Source organism: Zophobas morio, unplaced genomic scaffold (assembly GCF_036711695.1).
Source record: "Zophobas morio isolate AGI-343-1 ecotype UQ-CSIRO unplaced genomic scaffold, CSIRO_AGI_Zmor_V1 ptg000031l, whole genome shotgun sequence".
In the NCBI taxonomy this organism is placed as follows: Eukaryota; Metazoa; Arthropoda; class Insecta; order Coleoptera; family Tenebrionidae; genus Zophobas; species Zophobas morio.
The window spans coordinates 12,443,549-12,467,534 of NW_026972136.1; the positions used below are offsets into that span (position 1 = coordinate 12,443,549).

Below are 23,986 nucleotides of genomic sequence, written 5' to 3' on the forward strand. Positions count from 1 at the left end.
CAGTTTTTGAAGTTGACTTAATAACATATAAAAAAGCGTTAAGTTTAGGTCATTGCCTTATTGGTTTAAACGGTTGTTCTATTTATGACGCCATAGATATCACAAGATGTTATAATTGTAATACCTTTGGCCACTCTCAGAAATATTGTAAAAATACGGTTTCTTGTCCTCGTTGTGGTGGTAATCACGGTCTTAAGGATTGTAATTCAGATACAGATTCATTTACTTGTGTAAATTGTAATAATCTAAACATTAAAAATAAAAACAGTGAAATTAACGTTAACCACGCGGCCTGGGATTATAGCAAATGCGGGGCACACCAGCAAGTCCTCCAAAAAATAAAACAAGATTTATTTGGACTGCCAATATAGCAATCACGTGATGATTCCAGGGTAACTTCCTCGCCTCGTTCAAGTTCATCTAATCAATTTTTGTCAGATAATTCTGGCAATATCTGCATAAAAAATTCCAAAGTACTTTTTATTTACTATCAAAATGTTAGAGGCCTTAACACCAAATTAACTGACGTATACAATTCACTTGCTGGTTGTCACTATGATGTAGTTGCTTTTACTGAGACATCCTTGAGTGAGACTGTTCAAAATTCTGAAATCTCCGGTCCTAATTATGTTATTTATAGAAGTGACCGCAAATATTCTTCTCTTGATTGTGAAAGAGGAGGAGGTGTTCTTCTTGCTGTAGATTCAAATTTAAGATCTCACAAATATAAACTTGACAGTTTAAACTTTAGTGCATTACCAGTAATTGATGTATTGGTTGTAAAAATTTGCATGGCTCATGGTACTCTTAATGTTATTGTAGTTTATGTTCCTCCAGCCCCAAGAGTTAGTGCCGGTGATGTAGAACTGTTTTTTGAACTTCTTTCCTCATTATGTTTATTACTAGGTAATAACATAATCATTCTTGGGGACTTCAATATACCAAGTTACTCTGCTTATTTAGTAAATTTTCAATTAAAAGATTCAAAAACTAATTCACTTCTTTACTTCTTAAATTTAACTAATTATCATCAATATAATTATATTACAAATAATTACGATAGATTATTATTAGATCTAGTTTTATCAGATAAGCAGTGTGTAATTGTGAAAGCTAGTGACGTATTACTTAACGAAGACGCCCATCACCCGAGTTTAGAAATTGAAACAAACTGCCTCAAGTTGTGTCATGGTAAATATTTGTATAATGGCAATTTTAAAACCTATAATTTCAGAAAAGCTGATTTTTATCAGTTGTACAGCTTACTCCTGAACACAGACTGGTCCTTTATTACTAGCTGTACTGATGTAGACATTGCGTGCTCCTTTTTTTACTCCAAATTAAACAACATATTTGAGTTGTCAGTTCCTAAAAGCAGACGATTCAAAAAACGTCAATACCCACCATGGTTTAATCGCCACATTATTCAAAAACTTAAGCTAAAATGGAAACTTTGGGCTATTCATAAACGTAGTAATGATGTTGAATCCTATAATAAATTCAAAAATTTAAGAGCTGAGATTAAAAATGAGATCAAACTGTCCCATATCGCATACATGCAAAACATCGAAAGCAATATTCCTTCTGATCCGAACCTTTTCTGGCAGTATATTAAGAGCTTTAAACAAGAAAATCTCATACCGAATTCGATGACGTACAACAATAAAATTATAAACGGTCCTATAAACATCGTTAATTCATTTGCTGACTTTTTTCAGCAATCTTTTATCCCATCTGATCCCTCTGGTGCAATTTTCTCCTATCACTGTACCTCAGTTTTTAGAAAATTTTTCAGTGAAGAAGAGGTTCTCCACATTCTGCAAAAGATGAAAAACAAAATGACATCTGGGCCTGACGGCATCCCGTCTTTTCTATTAAAGGATTGTGCAAGCGTCCTCGCTTTTCCATTAATGATTATCTTTAATCTTTCGATTAGTTCTGGAATATATCCTACCCTTTGGAAAGAGTCATACGTTTTTCCTGTCTTCAAAAAAGGAAACAAAAGCGAAATAGAAAATTATCGGCCCATAACGTTGCTGTGTAACTTTTCTAAAGCATTTGAAACATTATTACATAATGCTATTGTTCATCATATTGGAACATATATCACCCCATTACAGCATGGCTTCTTCAGAGGTAGATCTATTGAGACTAATCTTTGTTGTTTCACTCAATTTGTTGCAGAATCATTTGATACTGAAGCCCAGGTTGATTGTATTTATACCGATTTCTCAAAGGCATTTGACAGATTAGACCACTTTAAGCTACTAAATAAATTAAGCTCTTTCGGTATATCAAATGCATTTATCAAATTATTCAAATCCTATTTAATTGGTAGAACGCAAACTGTCACTCTTAGTGGTTTCCACTCGGATCAAATACATGTCACCTCGGGGGTTCCACAAGGGTCAATTCTTGGGCCTTTGTTTTTCATTATGTTCATTAATGATATAGTATCTAATCTGGATTCTCAATGTCTTTTATATGCTGATGACCTGAAAGTATTTAGAAAAATATCATCTTTTTCAGACCACCTTAAACTTCAATCTGATTTAAGAAAAATTGAAGTAATGTGCCTCCAAGAAGGGCTTCCTCTAAATATTTCGAAGTGTGGTGTAATGACGTTCTCATTGAAACATAATAATAGCATTTATATGTACCATATAAGTGACTCGGCGCTTCAACGGTTTGTCACAATTAAAGATTTGGGAATCATTTTTGATACAAAGTTATCATTTTCAGAACATTATGATTCAATAGTAGCATCAGCGCTAGGAGCTTTAGGATTCATAATTCGAAGCAGCAAGCATTTTCAGAACAACAAGACTCTCCTCTGTTTATATTTTGCATTCGTGAGATCAAAATTAGAATACGGTTGCACTATTTGGTCTCCCGGTTATAATACGCACTGCCTCAAAATAGAGAATTTACAACGCAAATTTTTAAAATTTCTCCACTTTAGAGCATTCGGTTTTTATCCGGACAGAGGTTTTCCTCATGATACTCTGCTATCCATTTTCTCAGTTCAGAGGTTAAAAATGAGACGTGTTATTTTGTCTTTATGTTTTCTCTTTAAGCTTGTAAATGGTAAAATTGATTCAGACGTACTATTGGGAAAATTGTCTTTCTTGGTACCTAGACTTAATACCAGAAATCCAGAATGTTTTTACGTTGAATTTTCAAGAATAAACGTACATATGTTTTCACCTATTGTCACTATGTGTCGTAACTATAATTTATATAGAAATCATTTTGACCTATTCAACAGCAGTATCCGCCAAATTAAAAGTTTGCGTTTATAATTTTGAATTAATTTTCTCTCGTTTTTTTTTATTCTTAATTCTTTCCCATCCTTATAAATGGTTTATCTGTTAGGATGGCTAAATAATAATAATAATAATAATAATAATAATAATAATTAATCATTACTTCCCTATTCCTCAGCATACCGGCCACCCACCTACTTAGGGTGGGGTCCACGTCGTGCTCTCGTAGGGCTAGCTCTATGCTTTTGAAGATCGTTTTATCAAACGCTCCTTCAATATCCAAAAACATTCCTAAGGTGAAGAGTTTGTTCTCCATCGCCCGCTCTATACGGTTTACAACTGTGTGTAGGGCCGTATCGGTGGATCTTCCTTGGATGTAGGCATGTTGGTTCGGATGTAGAGGTTGCTTGCTCAAAGCAGTCTCCCGAATCTCTTTTTCGCTTAGTCTTTCTAGCGTTTTCAGCAAGAATGATGTTAAGCTAATTGGTCTGTAGGATTTAGCCAAGGTGTAATCTTGTCGTCCTGGCTTAGGTATAAAGATAACCTTTACTTTTCGCCATGCATTCGGTATGTAGCTGAAAGCCAGACACGCCCGAAACATTGGCAACAAAATAGGGCGTAGTCTGCATTTAGTCTCCTCTGCAGGAGGGCGGGATAAATACCGTCAACTCCTGGAGATTTGTATGGGGAAAAGCTGCGGACTGCCCACTCCAGTCTTGCCTCCGTGACTACCTTTGCCGCCAGCGCCCAGTCCTTTGGGGAAGGTTGAGTACCGGCTACATCCCTTTTGGAATGGGAGGTAGTCCTTGTGCTGCCTGGAAACATGGTCTGCAGCAAAAGTTCTGCGGACTCTTCTAAGGTGGCTGTAAAGGTGCCATCTTCTTTCTTTAGGAAACCTAGTTGATGTGTGTGGTCCTTCGAGAGAACTCTCTTCAGCCTTGCGGCCGAAGCAGTCGACGTTATGTCGCTGCAGAAGGATCTCCACGTTTCCCGTTTCCTCTTTCTTAATTCTTTCTTAAACTCTTTACGGTGCTCTTTATAGGCTTCCCAGTCTTCAGTTTTCTTAGTGTTTTTTGCTCTATTGAAAAGTTTTCTTAGCCCCGATTGAAGTAGACTGAGCCTTCGGTTCCACCATGGTGTACCTTTGCCCAGACCTTCCTTCTTTAGGGGGCAACTTTTTTCATACGCTGACATTAGAGAGTCGTTGATAATGGTCAAGGTTTTCTCTATGTCTTCTGTCGATCTGTATTCTGTTGGTATAGACTGCACGGAGGTCCCCAGTCTGTCGTCCAGTTCTTCGTTGTATAAAGCCCAGTTCGTCAGCCTAGGGTTCCTGTACGTCTTTGTCTCCATGTCTATACATTTTGATGTATACGTGATCCATCTATGGTCTGACACTGACGCCTCTTTAGAGACGTGCCATCCCATTATATATTGTGAGATATCCCATGTAGCCAGTGTAATATCTATTACTGACTGACTACGTGATGTTACGAAAGTTGGTTCGCAGCCTCGGTTGAGAATCTCTAGATTTGTTGATGAAAGATATTCAGCGAATGTTCTTCCTCTATCATTAGTGTCTTTGCTCCCCAACAACAGACAGTGGGCATTCGCATCGGCACCGATGATGAGGTTTATATTTCCGGTATCAAGTACACGGATGCTATTACCAGTTGCTCTTCGCCTCTTCCTATGTTACACTTAACATTTACCGCAGTCACATCCCTGGAGCTGACCTGAGGTAGGAGGACGGCTTTAATTTTCCTCGGAATGTAGACGCATGTCCTTGGAGATTCTATTGTGGTACCTGAAACAACAGTGCCATTTAAATTGCTCAACCCTGCGATCCTGGATTTTACTATCCATGGTTCTTGAATTATTGCTATACATGTTAGAGTTATGCCTGCTCATAAGAACGGATCTAGACATAATATATTAAATTTTTTAGATTATTACATCCGTTTTTGTTAAGACTAGGTGTTATTAATTTATAGTCAAATAAATGACTCGGAAAAAATGAAAAGTTTTAATGAGATAGTTTTTATATTAATAGAATAAAATACAATGTCTGTAAATAAACGTGTTTTATATATTGAAATTTCAGCAAAAATTACGACAACTTTTGACATATTCCATCCTTACATATCAGTCCTGCAGCACATTTTTCGGATGGTGGCCTTGCACCCCTTATTTGTGTCATCCAGCAGCTTTCGTTTTGTTCTAAAAGCATATGTTGTGATACATAAATAAAAATCAAGCAGTACACCGGGTGTTTCAAATGTTATTCAACAGAAAAATCTGTCATATTATTGAGAAGACGACAAAAAGATAAAAGCGGAAACACGATATTGAATGGTAGGTTTATAGAATACAGCCACGAGCAGAAACGACTAACAAAATAATATCTGAGACACTCGATATATGTATAAACATAATAAATAGGTTTAGAACTAGCCAAAAGTAATTAAGATACGAAATATAAGTGAAGGAAATAATTTATCTAGTAATTTTAAAAATTAAATTAGTTTATATTATATTTTTTGTAGTTTTATTATTGCAAAAAATAATGGAGTATCTTTGTTTATTATATACTACCCAGTGTGTGTGTGTTTATTTGTTTAAACTTCCTTTAGCCAATAAAACGTCATATTTTTTAGAAAATAAATGCTTTTCCGTTAAAAAATATATTAAACATTAAGAAGTGGATAACTTACGCAAAATATGAATGCACTGTTTACAACATCCACAAAAACCTCCAGGTCCTATCTCGTAATTGGGGCAATCACATTTGGGAGGCGGCTTACAAGTGACATTTTGGCATGGATGTGGAGGACATACAAGTAGTTCCTCTGTTCTAATGTTCCAAATCCACAGAAAAGTAAAAAGGATTGAAAAAACTATGGAGTTCATGATTAAAAATTTAAATCAAATTATGATTTTAGCTAAGATTTGTACCATGTGAACGACAAATATAGGTAAGTTAAAATGAAATTATTTGTTTAAATAATCTCTTTTAAAATGGCAATAACGCCACATGAATGTTAGTTTACCTTCAACAATGTTGATAAAATTTTATTCGATATTTTAAGTAGCAAATAGGCATGCAAATGATAAAGTGAATTCTATATTAGTTATGGTAAAAATGTGTTATTTATGTTTTTATTTAAACAAGCAAACAGCGTTTATTATAAAAAAAAAAGCTCAAAGCAAGTGACGTATATTATAATATAAAGGTGATTTATGCTACCGTCATATCCAGTGTGCAGATAACGGAATATAAACACAAATACTTTTTTCTACAATCGTGTAAAAAATGACTCATATGTCAATGGTTTAGAGTGCAAAAAGTGGCACTTTCTTGCACTAGTGCAAGAAAATTTTTATTGTACTTTAATGTCAACCTAATCAACGTCAAATTTGATGTATATCCATATTTTCTTTCACTGAAAAGGAAGCACGTATCATGGAATATTCGGACTAGAGGGTAGAAGACTTTACCTTCGTTGACCGATTGGAAAAATAAGCCAGAAGCACGGTTTCTGTTTACTGCACAACATTTTTGTCTGCACTCCAAAGAATGAACCGGTTGTATGTCAGATCGTATTGTTTTGTGGGATTTCTCGGGCAATAAATTAAATATTTCCGCATTGGCCCTCTCGGTAATTTCATTTTCGCTCGAATCGCTCTTTTTGGGGTCAGCACGGTTCAAAAGACTCACTCACTACTTATTTATGGCGTTTTATTTTATTTTGCAAATTAGTTTTTTTGGAAACGTTGTTTGGTTGTCATGATAGTCACGACTAACTAACATAAGACAGCATGACGATACATTTTGGTTGTTGTAGAATTTTATTTAAGTTTCCAATAAAACTTGTGCATTATACCCACGATTGTAGAAAAAATGTCATTTCGATATATTAGAAATACCTAACTGAAAGCAAGGCTTCCAATTTCTGTGTCAATAACAGAAAGTTTTACGTGTTTGGATCACGTCACATTTATAAAGAAAAGAAATAGGGAAGTAATTACATAAATTCATCTACGCTAAACATCAATTATGAAGAGTCGGTTGCCTATGTTTAACAATTTTTTTGATGGATTTTTTTTTTCAAATTCAAATTTTTCAAATGTGATTTTGTGCCGCTGTTAACTAATTTCAGTGCGAAAATTTGATTCAAATTCGTTCACCACAATACATATAAATACATATACGAAATAAGCAAAACAACACATAAAATACGCAAAATAAATAAAACATAGGCAATCATTGGTGCATATTCGCTTTGAATTGTGAAAGCTGCTGGATGACACAAATAAGCTGAGCAATTCCACAAAATGTATATCAGTGTTGTACTACACTTTATGGAAATACAGTCGAACTTCAATAAGGCGAACAAAACTGGTTTGTAATAGCGATGGATAATTCGAACATCCATAAATAGTTAGAATTTCTCGATAAGTCCGTGCTTGGCAGTCACGCTGTTCGCATCGTGCTGTGGGTTTTTGCTGTTTTCTCTGGTCTTATCCATGAGAAATTTTCGAAAAGTTTTGTATTTGTGGGTGCGGTGACGTCCGTCTTGCACAACAGTTCTAACGATATCTGGCCGTCGATTTGGTGAGATCTTTTCATTTTGTTTCTCCACGTGCTCGCTTTAAATTATATATTATCGTAGCATTTTTTGGTGGTGATAAGGCCAGCGGCCGGCCTTGTTCTTAGGCGGTTCGCTGTCCCTCAATCGGCGAAATTTTATCACCACTTGTGATATCCTATCTATTTCTTTTTCGGACCTAAAAACTGAACTAGTAACAAGTTCTGAAAATCAGGTTAGGTTCCTGATCCTAAACCTGTTGCATCCTTCTCAGTCATACTGAAAAACAAAACTACACCCGTGATATTAATTGAACCCAAAAATTCTGACCATGATTCCGTTCAGACAAAATCAGATCTCACATCTTATATCAATCTCCTAGATTCCTAGATGCCAATCTGCAGTTTGAAAAACTAAAGAGTACAAAAAAAGGTGGCATATCAACTAATTGAAAACTTCCAACTTTAACATTACGGGGCATATTTAACGATCTCGTCTACACTTTTAAAATCCTCAATCGTAAGCTTAGTGTAGATCTTTCCACCATCTTTGTTCTTGCTGGTGTATCCCGCCTTCGTGGTCACTCAAAAAAGCTGTTTCATGAAAAAATATAAAACGAAATGGCCACAGCAATTTCTAACCAGCCGTGTGTTTAAAATTTGGAATAGTCTTGATGTAGAAAATATAAATTCCAATAGTGTGCTAGTTTTTAAAACCAGACTAAAAGATTATCTTGATGTGCCCGTAGCGTAATATAATAACGAGAACAATCTTCTCTTGGAGACAATCAGTAATTATCTAGCTGCTGTATTTTGTTCCTTCGGATGAGCATAATAGGTTTTTACCTCTGCTCGATATTTGTATAATAATATTATTAACAATAATAATATTAATTCGAATTAAAAATATATAAATTTTTACACTTTACATAAGTAGTCTAATATGTGTAACTTTTTAACTCAGATTATTATGCCTAGTTTTCTTAGTCATTTTCTTATTTTTAGTCCAGTCACTTTAGCATAAAAAAGGGTTCAACCTCGGAATGAGAGATAATAAGCTGAATTTTTGTATATACCTTAATTTTGTCATTCTAAAAGTTGTCTCAAAAGTCTTATAAAATCTCGTGTCTGCGTCGTAAGTTATTCAAGGTCAAAGGTCAAGAAAACAGTTTTTCGCGATTATCTCGGTTTTTATTGCTCCAATGATGTTAATGTCCACTAGAATAATTGTAGAGCATAAAATTTGGGACAAATTTTATTTGAAACATTTTTTTATGCGCTCATCTATACGTACTGTAATGCAATCAACTGTGAATATCTGTGAATATTACCTTGAATTTTGAATAAATTGTATTATTTATCAGTTAATACATTGTATTTAATAACATTTTATATATTTTCAACATATTCATTGAATAATAAATACTTAACTTTGTATATTCAAAAACTCATTTCATGAAATACTGAGTTTTTGCATTTTTAAATTTTTTGTTGTCGATTTTTCAGTTTCTCGATTTTTATTTCGTCCGTTTTTCAGGTTTCAATGTTATAATTTTTAGATTTGACAGTTTTTCGTTTTTTCGATTTTTCCATTTTAAGATAGGTATTTTTATTTTTTGATTTTTCAATTGTTTATTTTTTCGTTATCCGACTTTTTACTTTCAACATTTCGGTATTTCAAATTTTTTTTATTGTTCAACGTTTCATTTTTTTCAATTTTTCAGTTTTCGATTTTTTAATTTTACAGTTTTTCGATTTTTCCATTTCTAGAAAATTTTGTTTTCCGTATTTTTCTATTTCTCGATTTTTAGTTATTCAGTTTTTCGATTTTACAGTTTCTTTTTTTCAATTTTTCAAATTTTCAGTTTTTTCAATTCTCGAGGTTTTCAGTTTCTCAAGTTTTAAAATTACAATTTTTAAATTTCTCGGTGTTTCAATTTTTCTATTTTTAATTGTCAATTTTCCATTTGTTCGATTTTTCTGTTTTTTAAATTTTCAGTTTTTTTCATTTTTAAGGTTACAATTTTTCCTTTTCCAATTGTTGACCCCTTAATTATTCCATTTTGAGTTTCTTTATTTTTGCAGTTCTTTGATTTCTCAAATTTTAAATTGTTCGGTTTTTCAATGTAACTTTTTCGCTTTTCCAGTTTTTAATTTTTTGATTTTTCAATTTTTCAGTTTTACAATTTTCCGATTTTTTGATTTTTTAAAATTTCACTTTTAATAAGTTTGTTGAAAAATTAAAAAACAAAAAATTGAGAAAATTAAAAATTAAAAATAAAGAACTTCCATGTATGTAATTCCAAGTTTTTTCGTTTCTTCGATTTTTTATTTTCTCAATTCGAGATTTTTAAATTTTTGTTTTTTTCAATTGTTAATTTTTCGATTTTTCCGTGTTTCGTTTTTACATTTTTCAATTCTCGATTTTTTAGTTTTTCGATTTTCATTATGATTTTTATTTTTCAGTAAAATTTTTGTATGTTTCGATTTTTTAATTTGCAGATATTTTAATTTTGCCATTTTCCAAGTTGTTTTTTAATTTTTCGATTTTCCATCTTTTTACAATTTTTCATTTTTTCGAATTTTCAATTTCTCAATTTTTAAGGTTTCAATGTTACAAATTTTCGATTTTACGTTTTTATTTTTTTTTCAAATTTACAATTTTGTAATTGTTTCATTTTTAAATTTTCCGATTTTCAATTTTTCACTTTTTTCAATTAATTATTATTGGGATTTTTTTCAAGTGTACAATTCTTGGCTTTTCAATTACCCGATTTTTCAGTTTCTGTATTCTTTCAAATCTTTGATTTCTCGGTTTTTAAATTTTTCGGTTTTTCGGTGTTTCGTCTTTTCGGTGTTACAATTTTTCAATTTTTCCTTGTTTCTTTTGTACAATTTCTTAATTTTTAGTTTTCCGGTTTTCATTTTAAAATTTTTGGTTTTTGAAATTATTTTTTTTTGTATTTCTGATGTTTAATTTATGGAAGTTTTTGTTTTTCGTTTGTTCAACTTTCTCGATTTTTAATTAATCAGGGTTTTCAGGTTTCAATATTACGATTTTTCGGTTTTTCAATTGTTTTTTCAATTATCCCATTGTTCGATTTCTCAATTTTTTCATTTTTCGATTTTTCAATTTTTCGATTTTTCGATATTTCAAGTTTCATGTTTCAGTTTTTAAGTCTTATTTTTTCGGTTTTTTCAAGTTTTCTTTATTTTTTCAATTTTTCGATTTCCCAATTTTTTGATTTTTCAATTCAATTCAAAATTTCGAGTTGAATAAATTTGTCCTTCTGTTGAACAATTAAAAAATGAAAAATCCAATTCAATTTCTCAATTTTTTTCATTTTTCGATTTTTTAGTTTTTCGATATTTCAAGTTTCATTTTAAAATATTTGGATTTTGAAATCAAAAATGTTTGTATTTTTGATTATAATTTAATTTATAGTTTTTTGTTTTCGTTTTTTCAATTTTCCAATTTCTCGATTTTTAATTAATCAGGGTTTTCAGGTTTCTATATTACAATTTTTCGATTTTTCAATTATCCACTTGTTTAATTTCTCATTTTTTCATTTTTCGATTTTTCAATTTTAAAATTTTTCGATATTTCAAGTTTCGTTTTTCAATTTTTGATTCTCATTTTTTCGGTTTTTTCATTTTTATTTTTTTTTTAATTTTTCGACTTCTCAATTTTTTAATTTTTTGATTTTCAATTTTTCAATTTGATAATTTTTTTCAATGTTACAATTTTCTGATTTTTAAATTTTTAAATTTTTAAAAATTTCGGTTTGAATAAATTTGTCCGTTTGTTAAATAATTAAAAAATGAAAAATCGAGAAAATAAAGAATTAAAAATTAAGAATTTGAAAAATTTTTTATCGAAAAACTGCTAAATTGTTTCTTTTTGTTGATTTTTTCAATTTCTCGATTTTTAATTATTTTGTTGTTGATGTTTCAGTGTTACAATTTTTCGGTTTTTCAAAAGTTCAGTTTGAATAAATTTGTCCTTTGCTGAACAATTCAAAAATGGAAAATTGAGAATTTGAAAAATATTATATCGAAAAATTGCAGAATTGTTGCGTTTTGTCGATTTTTCAATTTCTCGTTTTTTAATTTTTGCATTGGTGCTACAGTTATTCGATTTTGCAAAATTTCATTTTGATAAAAATTGGAAATCAAGAACTTGAAAACTTTAATTTCATGTTTCAATTTCGGGATTTTTTATTTTTTCGTTTCTCCAATTTTTGAATTACCGATTTTGCAGTTTTATTTTTAATTTTTCCATGTTTTTACAATGTTTCAATTTTTCGGTGTCTCGATTTTTTAGTTTCTCGATTTTCATTTTGAAATTTTTGGATTTTTTATTTTAAAATTTTTGTATTCCTCATTGTTTCAATCATACAATTTTCCGATTTTCCAATATTTTAGTTTGGATAAATTTGTTCTTTTGCTGAAAAATAGAAAAACACGAAGTTTAAAAATTAAAAAACTGAAAGTTTAAAACTCAAAAAATTGTAAAGTCGGAAAACTAACAAAGCAAAAAATGGAATAATTGAAAAATCGTAAAATCGAAAACTGGAGAATCTGTAAAAGTAACAAATCGGTGCCGATTAAAAAAAATGCTCCCACACAATAATAAATATAAAAACAAATCGTATGGTTTTTCCTAGATCTATGTTATTGGAAAATGAACACTTGAATACACACGATGAATAATATTTGAGTTGGCGTCAGTTGAATGTGTTTTGTTGTGATTGGTCGGCGCGCGTGCGGAAATTAATGTGTGCTAAAAAACAAGGTAGAATTTGACTTTTTGCCTGACTTTTAACCCTTTTTTCTAACTCAGATTTTCCCAAAAACATCAATTTTTTAAAAAAATGAGTTGATTTTCAAGTTTTAGACGTTGAGGTTTGTTGAGTTTGAAAAACAGCCCATTGAGGTCTTTTCAAAAACACAAAAAATAGATTAAATGATCTGTTTTTAAGCACATTTTATCTATTAAAACATCGATTTTTATGGAAACGACCCTATTCTTTATAGTCTTTTTAAAAATGTGAGCCAGATTTTTATGCTAAAAGTAAGGAAAACTACCCTGTTTTGTAAATATTTCTTAAAAAATTTGATCCAGACGTAACAACTGAATCTGTGGTTTTTGTTAAAAATAATGCATAGAAAATATGAAGATGACTAAGAAAATGATTATTATATTAGACGATTTTAAGGTACCCCTTTTTAAAAGTAAAAATTTTAAGGAATCTATCCTGTTTTTTCAAAGGTGAATTCGATTTGGCCAAACAAATTCACCTTTGAAAATGATTAAAATTTAAGGATTGCTAATTAATACTCTTCTATAATTTTATTGTATAATCTCAAAGTAACTTACCTAATACAAAAAAGTAGATACCTACATAATATAATTCACATTCACACTCTAAAATTTTACACTGACGAAAGTACTGCAATATATATAAAGGTATTACTGACAACAAGGATAATTTAACTTTATAATACAGATTTTTATCACCTTTATACTTTGCAATTAAATATTTGTTTATATAACTTTGGAGGAGTCTATATAATTTTCCATTTTTCTTACTTAAAGGAGAGAAGATGTCCTCAAATAGTTTTTCTTCTGCTTCCTCCTGTATTTCTTCTATGTAGATCAAACCTAAATACGTTGATAGTTTATCCATAAAAATTAAAACATCAACATTTGGTACCATTCCAATATTTATAGTTTTGTTAGTGTGAAGTTTCAACATTGGTTTCTATTTGAGGTGTCCCCTGACCCTATATCAGAATCAGATTATGTGCTTGTGTTCGATTCTGAACTATCCTTAATCGTGGATAATTCATATAAGTGTTGATAGCCAATCCTGTTTACTTTTGATATTACTTGATTGGAAAATTTATATTCTGGTGCAATGTTAAAAGGTGGTGAAAGCAGTTGTTTTCTCACTTGAATGCTTGTGCTACTTCTAACTTCTTCTTCCATTGAATTCTCATACTTGTGAGAGTGAAGGAAACAATACAAGATGTCTTTATCAAAATTTTGTGTTAATACATGTTCATTTATGTGTTTTTAAACCTTTCTAATATACCTGAATATAATTTTTGTAAAGTAATTTTCTTAATTGTTTTTGCTCTGAAGTAAATTCCAAGTCTGGGGGAGCACCTTCAATGTTTTTAAAATCCATTATAAAAACAAAAACTGATACCTTCACTAAAAAAATAAAAAAAGTGATTGGCCTTTGTGCATGTACTTTTTTCCATTGCTTTTTTAAAGCACCGAAAATACGTATCCTCCAATCGCAAATTTAATAACAATATTTTTGGCTAATAAAGCAAAAAGTTATTTGAGATGTTCCCTTTTAGGTAAGCAGTTCACAAAATTGTGTACACGCTATAATCGAGAATACTTGACTCCATTATTTAAAAACTAATACACTTTTATGGTCCTATAAACTACATAAAATTGGTGTAGCATGAACAAAATAATTACCTAACTACATAAAACTATACAAAAATTCCACGCGACACGTAAGTGTTGTTTAGAAAACAACGACAAAAACCATAAAACGTAATTACTGATCGGAGCAACGATTAGTAAAATACGGAACATTTCATCAGTATTTACTCAGTTTTATCTAGAAGAATTAACAATAAATTGTTAATTGAAGCCTTAATCCAGTTAATACTAGGCTATTTGATAAAAACCACAGTCTTATGGGAACAAAATACTTTACCTGTATTGTACTCCGTGGCTGTGTCGGACGTAACTGCACCCAAAATAAGGTAAGTACAGCAAATTGAGAGAAATTAGTTTAACATTGTGGCATTGAGTTTTAATTAAATTAATCTCAATTGCCACCAATTGGTGTCCGAATTGTTCAGACCAGACCGTATTTTAAAGTGTTAGTTTGTATCTGGTATTTTCACAAATGAATAACATAAACGCTAAATTATGGATATCTCAGAATGTTTAGGTAATAATTCACATTATCTTAATCTTGTATCAACAGATTCTGACACAGATTTCATGAGGATGGGTCTGCGCACGATTACCTTCCGCCAGGTAGTCGATACTCTATCGAGGAAGAAAGTTGTCGAATTTGAAAGTGGTACCAAATTGGCAAAAGTTTTGACTACGTTAGATTTGACAGCATTAGGAGTAGGTAGCACTCTGGGAGTTGGAATCTACGTGTTAGCAGGAGATGTGGCTAAAAACAACGCAGGACCTGCAGTCACGGTATCCTTTTTTATTGCCGCTGTAACATCTATTCTGGCAGGTACAATTTCGTTTTACAGGAAATAAATAATCAGAGGAAATTTAATTGGTATTTGTAGGTTTATGTTATGCAGAATTCGGAGCTAGGGTGCCAAAGGCAGGATCGGCTTATGTTTATAGTTATGTCTGCATAGGTGAATTTTTCGCGTTTGTAATAGGATGGAATTTAATTCTGGAATATTTGATTGGTATGCTGTTATGTATATTTATTCTTCTAGAGTAGATATTATTCGGTTAAATTGAATTTCAGGTTCTGCAACAGTTGTTAAAGCGTTATTTCTCTATATCGACGAATTGGCCAATAATGTTATGTCCCAGTTCTTCCAAGAAAATATGCCTATAATGGAAGAAGGAGATTTGGGACAATACGCCGACATATTTTCCTTAGGTTTATCCATTGTGTTTTCTGGTGAGTGTTCTAGAAAGTTACGATTTAATTTATAGTGTAACATATACAGTAGTAACGATGGGGGTTTATCGTTTTATTAATTGAACGGATTAATCCGTAATTAATCCTCAAATATCTGGTTGACCGAGCGTCGCTCGGCTCGTTTGATAGTATTAGTTCAGATTAGCACATATAAATATATATGACTATTATGCAATCCTTACTATATTTCGTACGTGAACTCGGTCAAAAAAAATCGCTGTCGGAAACGTGACGACTGCATGTCTATTATGTTTTTTTTTCGCAGTGGATTTCAAAGAATTCGGTTTTGTAGTTCGTGAGTAAATCAATAAAATAAATTTACGCATTCATTAATTTTTTTGAGTCACCCTGTATATGCAAATCCAAAAAAAAATCAATGGAGTGATAAATCACAAGTACAGACTCATCATATTTTGTACAGTTTAGATAGGATTTATTCGGCAAACTTTCGAGCTGACGTCATCAAATTGTTGGAGGGGATAAGCAAATATATTTTGACTAAACATTTATTATGCTCTTTATGACCTTAAAACATCTGCAAGATTTCAGAGCATTCGGTTTTGTAGTTTCTGAGTAAATCAGTAAAATAAATTTACGCTTTCATTAATTTTTTTGAATCACCCTGTATATGCAAATCCAAAAAATATGAATGGAGTGATAGATCACAAGTACAGACTCATCATATTTTGTACATTTTAGATATGATTTATTCCACAAACTTTTGAGCTGACGTCATCAAGTTTTTGGAGGGGATAAGCAAATATTTTTTGACTAAAGATTTATGATGCTCTTTATAGCCTTAAAACATCTGCAACATTTCAAAGCATTCTGGTTAGCAGATTAAAAATTAAATTTCAAAATGTTGTTTTATAATTTTGATTTTTTTTCCAAAAATCTGGACGTTTCGGGTGAAAAGTCGATTCAGAGTTGTAAACTACATGTGTAGGACTATGTTATTTTATACAATTGAAAACCCATTTACTATGTACAATTTTGAAATGACGTCATCGCATTAGTGGTGGGGATGATTAGACAAATTTTGGTTAGCGTTTTACCATCTACATGATATTCTTAATATAAGTACGAAATTTCACAACAATCGGTCGAGTACTTTCGGAGATTATCTGTCTAATAAAAATCCGGGACGGCAGACGGACAGACGGACAGACGGACAGACAGACGGAAATGGGAGACCTATTTCTTCGTCTTCTAGGGGTCATGAAAGATCGAGAAAACGTAAAAGTAGAGAGTCGGCCGACGGACTCGATTACAATACTTCCTTTGCTTACGCTCGGGAAGTAATAAAATTCAAGTATGTATATCAGTCAACACTTTATTTTATGTAAATAATTAAATAATTAACAGCTACCTTTATAACTTAACCTAATACCTCCTTCCACACTATGTTGCGGGTATGTCGAGGATTTTCTTTTGGGAGGAGAATTTTTAATGTACTTGGTCGTTTCACTCGAGAAAATGCCACATACAGCATGCCATGCATAAAAACTGGTGATTTTAAGTCCACTCCAACAAACTCAAAAGTTTGACCCTGAGCTTTGTGTACTGTCATGGCAAATGCAGGTCTTACTGGGAATTGGTGTCGCTGCATGGTACATCCGAGTTGACCTTTTGATGAGTCCAGAGTAATTCTAGGTATATGTACTTATTAGCCAGATTGTTCACCAGTAACGATTTTTGCCTTTATTATGTTATTACACAGGCTTGTCACAATTTAGTCCTCTCTGTTGTTTAATTTTTTTATTATGTCTAAAATATGCTTCTAAAGTGGATCCTCTTTGACCAATATCGGCCAGATCTTCTTGGGCTTGATCTAAGTTTGCGATTCGATATTGACCTGGTAAATGTATGTTCAATCTTTGAACACTATGACTTTTTTTTTGAATTTCAAAAGCAAATAATCGCCAACATGCTTCTGGTGGCGTGACAGAGCGTCCTTCAATGTATGTGTTTGCCTCATTATAAATTAGCGTTCTTTGTTCTTCTACAACTTTAATCGATGCGCAATCGTGTCCTTTATAAATGTATTTGTAAAGATATTTTACAGCCAAAATACTCCCTACATACTCAACGTTAATATGGCAGTTAAATTTTTTCAATAAATATGCGTGGTAGGGAACTACATGGCGATTATCCCTTGTTATACGATGACCATTGATATCTTTACGATAAACGGCTTGTTCATGTAAAAACTGGGGACTTTGAGGGTCCAACTGCGAATTGTAGCGGCGTCGGTAATTCGGTTTACCATCATCGACCAAAGTTGTTACTTCCTGAAACGATTTAGGGAAGTCGAATCGACACTTTGTTGTTCCATTTTTATTAGCCATACATGTCGCATTAGGATTATGCTCTCCACATGGGTTGTGAATCATCCATTTCAGTACCAGTTGTCTTAACTCTAAGTCGTAACTTCCTGGTATTTCGGATGAAATCAAGTCATCGAGCTCTTCTGGTCGATGAATCTTATCATCAGAGGACATAATCACCAGTAAATGCATATGTGGTAACCCTCTTTTCTGAAATTCTATAGTATATACAAAAGCCGATACCTTTCCAAAAATCTGTTTTTTGTCCAAATCTTCTATTATTTGGTCGAATTTTGACTTAGCAACTCGGGCCACGATATCAGGACGATTCTGTGGAAGCTGCTCTAAGGTTGTCCCGTCTTCTAAATCTATTCGCAATGCCTGTTTAATTTCTGGCCAGTTAGGATTCGATGTCATGGTGATAAAGAAATCAGGTGATCCAAGATGTCGAACAATAGCCATTGCATCTTCAAAATTCTCTGTGTAATATCTTGTCGAACCAGGAAAGGAGGATGGGAAAATTATCTTTTCACCAATTATGGCATTTTTTTTTTCGGCTAGTTCATTAATGAAACGAGCTACTCCCGTATATTGTTCTCCGAGGATCTTGTTTTGATTGCATTTTATCCACGAGGAAATCAATAATAAAAGAACAACAACTGTTACATAATTTAAAATTTACATTTATTTAAAACATAAAAAATGAACTGCTATGTTTTCATAATTGAGCATTTGACTTGTACGTTTTTTCATTACCAACATTTTCTTATTCTCTTTAAAATGAACTTGTGAAAATACACGTTTTCGAAATAAACATGTGAAAATAAAGTTGAATAAAACAATAAATATCCTAGCATAAAATCGCTATTATTAACACGTAATGAACATAATATAACAAACAAACTTTTCAAATAACTATTCTAACTTTGCGTTGTGAAATAGTAGTAGTTTTTAATTGGTAACGCTGTCATTCAACCCCTCAAATTAATTTATAAAAGGTATCTACATTCGCCAAAGTTGCTTCTAAGTTGACATACATAGATAACTACGTATGTGTAGGTATATTGAAAATTTTCAAAATCCATGAACAAAATATTTAATTGATTGCAAACCTGACATTTAGGCATGAAATAGTATGATGGCTCGTGGAAAATCGAATCACTTAAAAAAAAAGTTAACACATTGACAATTGAAAAGTATATTTCACGAAAGCACATTTTAATACTAAAAGTCAAAATAAATTTGAATAAGAATATTTGTTTTCCAAAATATACCGTTTTTTTTTTAACAACGGATTGAGTTACTCAATGTGTAATCATTTCCTCAACTGGTGTGAAAATTAATTTTTCAATTTTTAAATTTAAATTTCATGTTTTCGAACAAACACATATAAATAGACAGTGTTGAACAGAAAAGTAAATAACAAGATAAAATCTGCAAATAAAATTTACTTACGTTTACTTATGCATGATTTGTTACCACCTATTTATCTACTAATTTTCTTTTCAACTTTTACGTTGTAAAATCATATATGTATCACGGTTATAACTTGTGCTTTCTTAGTGAGACTTGAGATTCCTTTAATAAACAAATATGTATATTTCTTGCATATTTATTTATTTGATTATACTTTGTTCACAATTAGCTAAAATTGATACATAACTTGAAACAGACATACAAATTTGATGAAATTGTTCTTTTTTTACGTAAGACTACTCGTTGATTGTATTTTTATCGTCTGCATTTCGATATAAAAAGATTAATGTGTAGTCAGGTTGGCTGAGGGGTCTAATAAGACGTTAGATTTAAGCTCTGATGCTCGAAAGGGAGCGTGGGTTTGAATCCCACACCTGACAGTTTTTTTTTTGTTATTGGCGTTCTTCTGGTCGTCGAAATCCCCCTGGGTGAATTGGCACCAGTCCACTGGAGTTAACATAAAATTAACAAACAAACAAATTTTGCGATTATTTTTTACTTTTACATAAGACTAGTCGTTGAATATATATATATTTTCGTCTAGAGTTTCAATATTTTGATAAATCAGTACCCATTTTTGAGACTTCAACACACTTCAGACGACTATTTAAGCTTACAACTGAGTCTGTTGAGTATTTTCGCACTGGCGAAATTTGCCACAAAATGAATGCTACATTATTTTTGAAACAATAAGCCGAAGACCTGCAGTTCTTATATATCTTTTGTTTATATAAAACAATTCCAGCCCCGTCTTGATACATATAGATGTATCTGGTCTTCGCCTAAATCACTAACACACCAGCTAAACCATCCCGTGCATTCTTGTTTAATTTTTAAACAATTAACAAGAGGTACAGAAAACAGTTAGTTAGATTTTGAAGTTCTATCTGTCGTATTGAACGACTTTACGTGTCTCACAAGTGTGTCTCATCAGATATACCTATTTACAATCATGTATGTAATTTAGGTTTTATGTCAATTTTGTCTAGTGGGTGGTAAATTGATGGAATGGAAAAAAAATAGATGGTTAAGAATTAATATATTTACTTTTGTAACAAAAATGGAAAATTTACCAACGAATTCCAATCAAAGAGATGTCTTAGGGATCTTATATAGATTTTTTATTTAGATAGCGCATTAATTCAATTAAAGTTATATTAAATAAAATTACGACAAATAATAATCGCTAACTACACGATTTGAAAATATCCCATTACTACACATATCAAAACTTGACAAACTACAAGGAATTTAAGATCGTGGCGAACTCCATCTAAAGATTTAAATATTATAAATACACGACATAGAAATAAAGTGGCTTCGTCTCATTACTAACGAGACCAAAATGAGTGGATGAATATTTCAAATTCCCTTTTTCATGAAATTTTGTAACGACTTCATACCTGTTTTACTGAATGACACTATAGAAATTGCCAAAATGCAACGAATGCAAATGGAAAATTTACATACCGTACAATTGCAGGGATGCCATTTTCAAAACACCTTTAGGTCGTCCAAAATTGTCACGCACTTAGGTACACACAAAAAATTCAAGGAACGCAATTACAATCAGTGCAATTATATATTAAGTAAAATTTTACCATTTTGACAGTATACACAATGATGATTCATATGGTGACATACACATAGTTATTTATACACACACATACACACACAAATTCAGGGAATTCAAAAATAGATAGAATTAATCTATTTACTTTGTAACAAAATGGAAAGTTTATAACGAATACCAATCCAAGATGCCTTAGGGACTTATACCTATATCATATTAATTCATAATAGGTACTGACCACCAAAATGACTCTTCTGCAATATTTTGTTAAGAAATTATGCGTATAAATATAAAGACCTAAGCAATGCAAAAGTGAAAAGTTTACGTACCGAACAAATGCGCGACTGTCATTTTCAAAACACCTTTAGGTTTTGTGTAATAAATGCATGAATTTAATAATTTAATCATGTGATCCCCAAAATGTCAATATTCCTACTTAATTCATTAATGTATCTAAAATAATTTTAAAAAACCATAGTGGTAATTAAAAGGATATAAGAATTTGATATCATTCTTGATTAATTATAGTTGATGGCCATCTTAGAGCTCTGGTAATTGTCTCTAGGTATGTATGTATGTATATGTAACCCACAATACACGAATAAAAAAATATATATATTTAAATTTTAATCAATTAAATCTGCTGTCAAAGTAATAAAACGCTAGTAATTAATATACAAATTTTGGTGGCCTTTTTATAGGGCTTGCAATGCGGCTTAAAGACCCGCTGGTATTTAGGAAGTGAAAGCGCTGGAGTTTACGATATAAAAAAAGTGCGGGTATTTAGGAGGTAAAAAGCGCTTATACTTAGGAAGTGAATGCGCTGGTATTTAAGAACCACTGGTGATTAAGGGAGATTAATTATTATCGATTAATTCGATCAATTAATAAGTACACTAAGCAATTAAAACCGGTTAGTAATTAAAAACCGCTACGATTTAAGACCCGCTAGCAATTAGGAAGTGAAAGCGCTGGTACTTAAGAAGTAAAAGCGCTGGTATTTTGAAGGTAAAAGCGCTGGGGATTAAGCAAGTAAAGCGCTGGGGTTTTGGAGGTAAAAGCGCTGGAGATTAAAGGAGATTAATTGCGGATTAATTGAGGATTAATTACGGATTAATCCGTTCAATTAATAAAATGCTAAACCCCCACCGTTACTACTTTCGTCAAACGTTTTGACAACGAAAGGGGTACGTTTGATTATAGTTGTTATTTTGCTCAATTAGCTTCAATTTACTTTAAAATCTTGAAGAGAAAGATATCCTATGTACACAACAAATGCATATTTACTGAGCTTTAAAGCTAAAAAATAAGGTGTGGTTCTTTAAAGATTGTTATTGAAATTATTAAATACGTGAAGTGCTATATAAACTGATAATTATGAAGGTGCTGATAAGAAAAGAAAAATATGACAGACAAAACTTATATTTTCAGTTGCGATCGCATTGGGAGCTAAGGAATCTTCATGGGTAAATAACATATTTACTCTCATTAATTTACTTGTGGTGGTAACAGTTATAATCTCGGGGCTGTGGAAAGGTATGTTTTCTTCTGATTTCACTTGATGTCACAATACGCATAATTTCAGTTAACGCCTACAACTGGGCTATTCCTCAAGAAGAAGTCCCACCAGGTGCCGGTACAGGCGGTTTTGTCCCATATGGCGCCCAAGGAATTATCACAGGAGCTGCCAGATGCTTTTTTGCTTTTATCGGTTTCGACTGTATTGCCACAGCAGGAGAAGAAGCAAAAACTCCTAGCAAATCTATTCCTATTGGTGTTGTAGCGTCACTGCTGATAGTATTCTTTGCCTATTTTGGAATATCAACAATTCTTACCATGATTTTACCGTACTACGCACAGGTTAGTAGAATTTTATTATCACTTTTGAATCTTGAAACAAAAAACGTTTTAGCATGAAAAAGCTCCTCTAACTCACATCTATGATGTAGTCGGATGGCCCGAACTGAGAGTGGTGGTAAGTGTAGGTGCTATTTGTGGTCTGTTTTCAAGCCTATTAGGAGCTATGTTTCCGTTGCCAAGAATTATATATGCCATGGCATCTGATGGACTTTTGTTTAAAGCACTAGCGATTGTGCATCCAAAGTTTCAGACACCCTTTATGGGAACTTTGATTGCTGGAAGCATAGCAGGTACCACTATTATTTACATATTATTCCTGTTTAAACAAAGATGAATATTTAGGATGTTTAGCTTGCATTTTTGATGTTGACAAATTAGCCAACATGATGTCTATCGGTACTCTGTTGGCGTACTCAATGGTAGCCGCTTGTGTCCTTATTCTGCGATATGCAGTAGACGACCCAGACAAAAAGTTCAAAGATAAAGAAGGATTTGCTTTAAAAGAGTATTTTGTTCAATTATTTGTCAGAAAATCAACAATTCCAACAGCTATGACTGCATCTCTAGTCGCTTGGCTAGTGTTAGCTTACTGTAAGATAATTATTCAGTTTAACAGAAAATAGGTAATAATTTTGTTTTCAGTTTGCATAGCTTTCATCTTTTCTGGTTTGATCACTGGTTTTGAAACAGACTTAGGAAATGCAGAGCCCTGGCTGCTGTCCATCCTTGCTATTTTAGCTTTAATTTTAATTAGTTTATTAGTGATGGTGGCTCTTCAGCCCAAATCTTCTGTAAAACTAACTTTCTCCGTACGTATTCTAACTTACATTTTTCTGAACTAACCAAAATAACTTTTTAGGTGCCTCTGGTTCCTTGGATACCAGGAATTAGCATTCTAGTCAACGTATATTTGATGACCACTTTACCAACTCACACCTGGGAATACTACGGTTATTGGATGCTTATAGGTTAATATATCAATATTTTTAACTCTACAATATCAGACTGCATTTTTCAGGTTTGGTTATTTATTTTGCCTATGGTATATGGAATAGCACTGAAAGAGCGTTCAATAAAAACAAGCAAAATAAAGAACATGAGACTTTACCAGACAGAAACGATAATCTAAACGATACGTACATGTAGGCTATTTATGATTAAAATTTTCTATAAAAAAATTA

At 32.1% G+C, this 23,986-nt stretch overlaps 1 protein-coding gene and 1 long non-coding RNA gene across 4 annotated transcripts; one reads left to right on the plus strand and one right to left on the minus strand.

Annotated features, from left to right (window-relative positions):
- Positions 1-5,290: 5,290 nt before the first annotated feature.
- Positions 5,291-20,959, minus strand: LOC135139303 (uncharacterized). 2 transcript variants are annotated; one of them, XR_010282146.1, is made up of 3 exons: positions 20,843-20,959; positions 5,981-6,120; positions 5,291-5,486 (listed from the first exon to the last, which is right to left on the minus strand). It is a non-coding gene; the product is annotated as an uncharacterized LOC135139303 (long non-coding RNA). The 2 variants fall into 2 exon arrangements; XR_010282145.1 differs by lacking the exon at positions 20,843-20,959 and having other exon boundaries at positions 5,981-6,207.
- Positions 14,538-23,986, plus strand: LOC135139298 (cationic amino acid transporter 2). 2 transcript variants are annotated; one of them, XM_064069481.1, is made up of 11 exons: positions 14,538-14,646; positions 14,874-15,140; positions 15,199-15,327; positions 15,390-15,548; positions 22,377-22,481; positions 22,531-22,805; positions 22,858-23,095; positions 23,148-23,396; positions 23,448-23,614; positions 23,665-23,773; positions 23,824-23,986. In XM_064069481.1, exons 2-11 carry the CDS (start codon positions 14,891-14,893, stop codon positions 23,949-23,951), a joined length of 1,809 nt encoding a protein of 602 aa, XP_063925551.1. In that variant the 5' UTR covers positions 14,538-14,646; positions 14,874-14,890; the 3' UTR covers positions 23,952-23,986. The 2 variants fall into 2 exon arrangements, with proteins under 2 accessions (XP_063925551.1, XP_063925550.1); XM_064069480.1 differs by lacking the exon at positions 14,538-14,646 and adding an exon at positions 14,736-14,837 and having other exon boundaries at positions 14,886-15,140.

What these genes read in the sequence shown, in the direction of transcription:
- LOC135139298 (XM_064069480.1), top strand. Translation starts at nt 14,816, where the DNA reads ATGGATATCTCAGAATGTTTAG. An exon ending in CTGTAAAACTAACTTTCTCC is followed by an intron (nt 23,615 to 23,664) that starts GTACGTATTCTA and finishes ATAACTTTTTAG; the next exon opens with GTGCCTCTGGTTCCTTGGAT. An exon ending in CGGTTATTGGATGCTTATAG is followed by an intron (nt 23,774 to 23,823) that starts GTTAATATATCA and finishes TGCATTTTTCAG; the next exon opens with GTTTGGTTATTTATTTTGCC.